Genomic DNA, 7,500 nt, shown 5'->3' with positions numbered 1-7,500 from the left:
AGGTTTAGATGCCTCTTGTTGCGCTTGTTGACCAGCTGTTTGTTGCTGCGGATATTGCTTTGGTTCCTGTTGCTGATGCGCTCTCTGCCGAGACTGATGATGTTCTTGTGGTTGAGACTCGAATTGATGATGTCTTTGAGGTTGTTGCTCGTGCCATTGTTTCTCGGTAAATTGCTGTGGTTGTTTAGGTTGTTGATAATTCGGTGATTGCTGAGCACGGCGTGTCGGAGAATGATCGAAAGATGGGTGTGGCTGATAGAAAGATTCTTGGAAATGTGGTCGCCATTGTCTAGACCCGAAACCTAGATTGAAAGGAGACGACTTGGAAAAATGTGGTGAATTTTGAAACTGCGGTGGCGATTGTTGTCTTTGGAAGGGCGCATGAGTATTCTTCGAGATAACTGGCTCGTCACGACCTTCTACAAATATTGGTATATGCCTAACGTTGCTTTGTGGTTGCTGAGTTGGAGGTGGTGGTGGTGGCGGCGATGACTGTTGCTGAGAAGGAGAAGATTGCTGATTGTGCTGTGGCGTTATGTCGACTCTAGAAACGAAACGTTGTCCAGGCTGTTGCTGAGGTTTATCTTGCTCATACGAGCCTTGCTGAACATTCGTTTGTTGTCTGTTCTCTGGTGGCGCTGACATCGAACGTTGTCCACGAGCATCCTTCTCAGAATTCTCCATATTGTCGCGATGATGTTGGCCGATGTCAACGGTATTGCGTAAACCGTATTGCGGAATAGGATTTCTTCTATCTTCCCTATGCGACTGTTTATATTGCTGATTTTGTGAACGAGCAGATGATGAAGACTCTGGTTCACCGTGCGAACTAACGCCACTTGCACCACTTGCGGCGCTAGCAGCACTACTACCACTAGCTTGACTCCTGGCGTCCTCGTCTGGATAATTTGGATAACTACTACTGCTACCTCCGTTCCCTGAACCTCGACGTTGATTATTATGCGTAGATCCTCGGAATGGTATATCACCCCAAGGAGGTCCTAAAAGATGATCTGCAAACTCTGGGTGTCGAGCCGCTAGGTCGTCCAAATGTGCTCGTATGTCAGTACGTCGACCAAAATCGTCGTCGTCGTCGAATGGAAAGCCCTAGAACATGAAAAAAACACGAACGTTTCGATATCGACCCTCTTTTAAAACACAACAAACATCACATTAATACGTTTCATAAAAATTGACTCGTTAGATATCTCATTCGTTAAATGGCATACCATTTTCAATGATCGATACTATGCACATGTAATTTTGTTAAACTCTAAATAAGGAAAGTATATAACTACGCACGTGTTCTATCAAGCGGTGTTGTTACAATCTTTTAACATGGCATGATATCTATGTTATTATTCTGAAAGATATATACAAATACATAACATACATACATATGTATGTATGCATATACGACAAAAAAGCGTGGGGCCCATTTCATAAATCCCGTTAGTTAACACATCGAAGCGTAATCGAAGAAATGTAAAAACTGATAAGGAAACATAAGAATTACTTTTGTACCAACCAATCTTGAAAACTTTTGCTTTTATTTTTCTTTTTTTTTTTTTTTTTTTTTTTTTTTTTTTTTTTCTTTAATTTTTACCGAGCACTCAAATGGGTTCAGCAATAAAAATTACCACAAAACTATTTGCATATTAAAAGGAAGAGAATGCAATTTTGGACTGCTAATATATCGCGTATGACTCAACACTAAATATAACGCCGAAGATTTTATATGATGCGTGTCGACGAAAATCTCTCGGAATTTGCCTAATTTCGAAATTAACCGAAGGTCTCAGAAAATTGCGGATAATCTCGTGAAACGTTTTCGTAAAATATATATATATATATATATATATATATATATATATGTTCGCTAGTTTTTCACTCTTTCGCTATGTATTACCTTCTGCAGATGAAAAAAGAAAAAAAAATTGAAAGGAATTTAAAAAATACAAAATTTTTATTTCTACGAAAATTGAAAAGAGGAAGCAAAGTCGAATTTTCAAAATTGAAAATAAAAAAATATAAAAAAGAAATCGAATGAAAAAATTCTGTTTTTTTCTTTTTTTCTAATTAAGCAAATATTTTGTTCTTTCCCTTTTTTTTTATTTCCATCCGTTTTTCAATCGAATCGGAAGTAATAATGACGAATGGAAAAAAATTAGTAGGTCGAATGTTTTGGTTATGCAGACGAAATTACATTTTTAGCTTGCATCCACAATCAGCGATAATCCACTCGCATTCCTTGCCTTATAAGAGACTAAAATGATTTCACTGTGACTTCTGTCGAACTGTTTATCTACACTATAGGATATTATGACGTCAGTAAAAACGTGTGTAGGAAGAATGCAATAACCACTTATACGATAATCCATGAGTCTCCATTATTTATATAAGGATTGAACATTGAAAAAAGAAAAAGAAAGAAAAAAAAAGAAAAAAAAAGAAAATATATATATTCTTTCAAAAAAAAATTATACGAGATAAATCAGAATCTGTCGTTTACCGATGTTGCCAGCTCTTCTTTTACGTTTACGTTGCTTGGGGAAAAAAAAAAAAAAAAAAAAAAGAAAAAAAATTAAAGTAAATTAAATTAAACTAAACACGTAAATTACTAAACACGTAAATCTGGGTGAATGTCGTCGCTCTTTTGGCATAATGATTATTCTAAGTAGAAAACTACGTGGTTGTCCTTGAACAACAATTTGATTTAACCTCGAAAAATATAAGAGGAAAAAAAAAGACATGATGTAGCACGAGACACGTTCCCTTTTTGAAGTACCTTAATTTTCTAGTAATTTTTGATTTTATTAAAAATTACTTCGAAGAATGACTATATAAATTAGTAATTTTCCAAAGAATTTTCTTCGATAATGATAGTGATTGATGATAGGAGAACTTATCGTCTATCTGTTCGAATAATTTCGAGCGGATGCATGACGCGCGTTCTTTTGTAATTACTATCATTATGTAACATTACGTCATGTTAAGAATTGAAACATGACTTCTTTATTGACTTTCAATGTTTCTCTATAGAACTATATAATATATATATATATATATATATATATATATATATATATATATATATATATACATATGATAATATACGTGAAAATTTTTACTATATAATATAATATAATAATGTATACACGATTATTGCCATATATATATATATACATATACATATATACAAGCATTCGAAAAATAATTAATATTATTATTAACAATATATACATACACCTGTGAATTCATACTATTCTAATAATTATAAGAGAAAGCAAAAGGAGTTAATGTCTACTACATTTCAAAATAGCCGCCATTAAAAAACAGGCACTCAACAAATAAGCATTAAAGGGATATTCCAGAAAATAGAAAATGTTCCCAATATATTCAAGAAAAGATAATAAAACTAGAATGCTTCATAACCCCCTATTGTTTATTACTATGAACGATCCTTTTCACTTTAGCCTTTCCTAAATCGAAGAAGAAAAAAAAAAGAAAAAAGTTGAATAAAATAGAGAGAGAGAGAGAGAGAAGCATAACGCATCTCTACCTTCGATAATCGTAGTTCCCTATTTTTGGTGCAACGTTGCCAGTTGTTCCTCTCTCTCTAACTCTTCCATCCCCCCTCCACCCAACCCTTCACTTTGCGTGTAAATTTGCCATGTTGCCACAAAACACGTTAAATGTAGTGTATCGGAGGAAGAAGACAGCAATCAGCAAGTCGCCGCGCGTTCGCGTGTGTGTGCAACTTTCTTCTTTTTCTTTTTTTTTTTTTTTCATTTTTTAACATTTAATAAAATTCGTTCGTGCATATTAAAAAGGTTGATATCTTATATTATACGTAGGTATACGCGTATGTTCATTTTTTCTTTTTTTTTTTTTTTTCATGTAACATATTTAAACGTATAATAACTAAAGTATATTAAATTCGAAGTAATATTAATTTGTTTATGAGGAGAAACAGCCACCACAATTCTATTTTTCGTTTTCTCTTTTACCGGTTTTCAGCCGGCATATTGCCACCCACGTGATCTTACCCGTTATACGTTCTATCTCTTTTTCTCTCATTAAAAATATGTATAGAAAAGAAGAGAGAAAGAAAGAGAGAGAGAGAAAGAGAAAGAGAGAGAGAGATGCTCGACGTTACACGATGTGATTATATCTTTGACCCTATTACTATTATTACTATTATAACTGGATTGTCAGTAATTTGAAAAAATCATTATTATCGAGACGTTTTATGGTTATTTTATTTGTATCAGATTAAAAAATTCAAAGTCTAATTACAAGCATGAAGTTCCGAAAAAGAGTTAATTGATTGTTAAAATCATCTGTGGAACACTTGATCGATCATTTAAACTTTTGATTCGTTCCGTATTGTTCCAACTACTACTATTACTACTATTACTACTACTACTACTATTACTATTATTATTATTATTCATACTATAACTATACTTGCACGTGACAACACACAGTAGTCTGTTTCTCCTGAAAGTGTTTATCACAAAACCGGTTTCTTCATCTTTATTTTTCTCTTTTTTTTTTATATGCGAAAAGCAAAAGGGACGCATTCGATTAGATCACGAACAAAAATATCACCTTATCGTTCACGATTTTTTTTTGCAGATATCGATGATGTCGTACACAGGTGTATGTATTGTGCTTGAGTTATTGTGTGTGTGTGTGTGTGTATATATATATGTGCATGCTTACATGTGTACATTTGACTCTGTTGGTACTGATCAACTAATTCCTGGAATCGTTATAGGAAAAAAGCCAAAGCGAATAAAAAGAAATACACAACACACGTGGAAGAGATTACGCTTTTTGTTTCCGCTATATTCCTAAGCTGTTAATGTGTCGTCGTCTCTGTCTCTTTGCCTTATATGGATCACTCGAATGCTCGACAGATGACGCGACCACAGACGAAAGTGACCGATTGAGTTATTCGACACGTCTTGTTGGTCACGTGCCGATGAAACAGGACAATAATTATTTTTGTTTTCTTTTTTTTTCTTTTTCTTTCGAATTTTACTTGTCTTTCCTTCTCTCTCTCTTTCTCTTTCTCTTTCTCTCTGTATTTGTTTTGAAGAGACCAACAAGTAGTTTCGAAGAAAAAAAAAAAAAGGAAGATATTAGATCTACCAAAAAGTCGTGTAATAAAATTTAATTTCTTTTTATTTCTTGAATAAAATCGATAGAACTTTATAACAGAGCTAAGACAAAAATAAATATTCGAAACAAAATAATGATGAAATTTTTTGTTAGTAGATCCAATATACCTTTAAGATCTTAATGTAACTAATCGCGTTCGATACTCTTCTATTTACTATTTATCGATTTTTTGATTTCTTTCTGGATTGTTTTGATTGATTTATTTATTTTATTTTATTTTTATTTTTTTTTTTTTTTCTAATTAAAGCCAGCCAATGTCGTGCAAAAACGGTTGCCTTGGGAAAAGTGATAATCGACAAGAAAAAGCAGAGCAATATGAATAATATTAATCCACTTACGGCACTTGTACGAACGATCCTGGCACCGATCGAGGATGTTCAAGAAGAAGAAATCGATCGAACCAAAGAGAAGACTGCTCAAAGGAAGGAAACATAGCGCGATAGTCTAAACGTTTCTAGCGCACCTCCTCTTGTGAGAGGGAGAAGGAACACACAAACACACACGACGCTGCTGCTATTGTGACCTCGATTGGGCCGACAGAGTTGGTCGGCTCTAAGAAACGATTCTCTTTCTCTCTTTCTCTCTCTCTCTCTTTCTTTCTCTCTCTTTCCTCGAGGAGGTTTATTATTAGCGTCGGCGCATCACTGTTTTTGGAGGAAGAGAGACACGACATTAGTAAGTCAAAGAAACGTTGCCGATTCTCTTTTATTCGAACAATTTCCTAATTTTCTAATTCTATCTTTTAGAAAGTTAAAACAATATCGATACAATTTATCTCTATATAAAATGAATTATCACGAAAATGTTTTTCATACGCCAAGTTATTTTGATTAATTAGTATCGGGGAAAAAAAAAAGAATTTTCTTTCAGCTCACTTGGACGTCGTCGTCTTCTTGGTTGAAATGACGTTCTTAACACTTTTTTTTTTTTTTTTTTTTTTTTTTGAGAACAAAAACTACGTTTAAAATTCAAATAATTCGTAATATGTATTGCACGTAATTTGATCTAATCACCGGCGCCATTTTGCAATCGGATTTTTATTTCGAGCCAATCGAGATAAATTTTGAGAACGATCGCGAGTTTATATATACATTTTTGCGTCCTTTAATAATCAAAGTAAATTATTTTATCTCGACGATAATATCGCGTGTTACCTTATCGACCGAGAATGATACGATACGATACGATATAATATAATCGTAGAATAAAACACTCATAACCTATCTTATTTATCTTCTACAATGATTATTTTCTTTTTTCTCTCTTTTATTTCGTATCTTTGTATCGATGACGTACGCTTCTACCGAAATATGCATACCAATCGAAAAAAAGAAGAAAAAAGAAAAGAAAAGAAAAATAAGAATCGAAACGAGTTCGAATGGAATCGAAAAGAAGACCGTCGTTCGAGAATTACGAAAAATACGTCATTACACGCAAAATCTATTTCTAACATCCATGCGATCCAAGAGAAGAAAACACGAAAAAGAAGGTCGAGTTCTAAGGATATACATATATACATATATACATACATTGCATACTTACACATATATATATATATATGTATGTATGTATGTATGTATGTATATATAAACTTTTACGAAATATACTGAAATTATTAGAAACTAAGAAAACGATCCAAAAAGAAAAAAATAAAGAAAAGAGCAGAACAGAAAAAGAAGAGAAATATTATTACTGCATTATCGATCGAGAAATTTTGATAGAAGAAAAATATAAATGAACTGCTTTAAATAAAAAAATAAAATAAAATGAAATAAAATAAAATATTTACAACTAAATAAATCACGTAGATCAAATATTTAAAAATCAACGAAGAAAATATGTTTAATAATAGATTACAAAACGGATTAAGTATAGGAAAAGAAATAAAAAATAAAATGTCTTGTTAAATTCAAAAAAAAGAATCATTTAAGTTATCAAAATGATTGTAAATTTTCACTACCAAAGTGATCAAGGATTCTGACTCTTAACCCTTTTTGAAACTTGGTCGAATGTAAATCATGTCGAAACTCTAATCGAATTAATGCGATGTAACATGCAACTATATATACGTGACATTTCTAACGACCTAATAGCGTGTCCTACTTGCATGATAACTCGTTCGATAAATGGTCCAATAATCGTAAAACAAATTATCGTTAATATTAATTCGTACCATAATAAAAATAAAAAAATTGAGAAAAGGAAAATAACAAAAAATAAATCAATGAATCGACCAATAATAAATCAATTAATAAATCAATTGTTTTCTAATTCCTTTATTGTTTTAATATCAATATTTTTTAATATCTA

The 7,500-nt window shown here is 32.4% G+C and overlaps 1 protein-coding gene across 4 annotated transcripts in view; it reads right to left on the bottom strand.

Annotated features, from left to right (window-relative positions):
- LOC122630266 (BAG domain-containing protein Samui-like) overlaps positions 1 to 7,500 on the bottom strand; it is a 22,479-nt gene that overhangs the window by 1,446 nt on the left and 13,533 nt on the right. For 2 of the 4 annotated variants that reach the window (XR_006327444.1, XR_006327445.1), the window contains exons 2-3: positions 5,529 to 5,834; positions 968 to 1,107 (exon numbers count right to left, since the gene is read on the bottom strand). Coding sequence is in view for 2 of the 4 variants with exons in the window: in XM_043814595.1 (XP_043670530.1) it covers positions 1 to 1,107 (1,107 nt within the window). In the remaining 2 variants the exon portion in view is untranslated. Of the gene's footprint in view, positions 1,108 to 5,528; positions 5,835 to 7,500 lie in introns of all 4 variants that reach the window. The other 2 variants (XM_043814595.1, XM_043814596.1) reach the window with 1 other exon arrangement.

Source organism: Vespula pensylvanica, chromosome 6 (assembly GCF_014466175.1).
Source record: "Vespula pensylvanica isolate Volc-1 chromosome 6, ASM1446617v1, whole genome shotgun sequence".
Taxonomy (NCBI): Eukaryota; Metazoa; Arthropoda; class Insecta; order Hymenoptera; family Vespidae; genus Vespula; species Vespula pensylvanica.
This window is presented reverse-complemented; position numbering and strand designations above follow the sequence as displayed.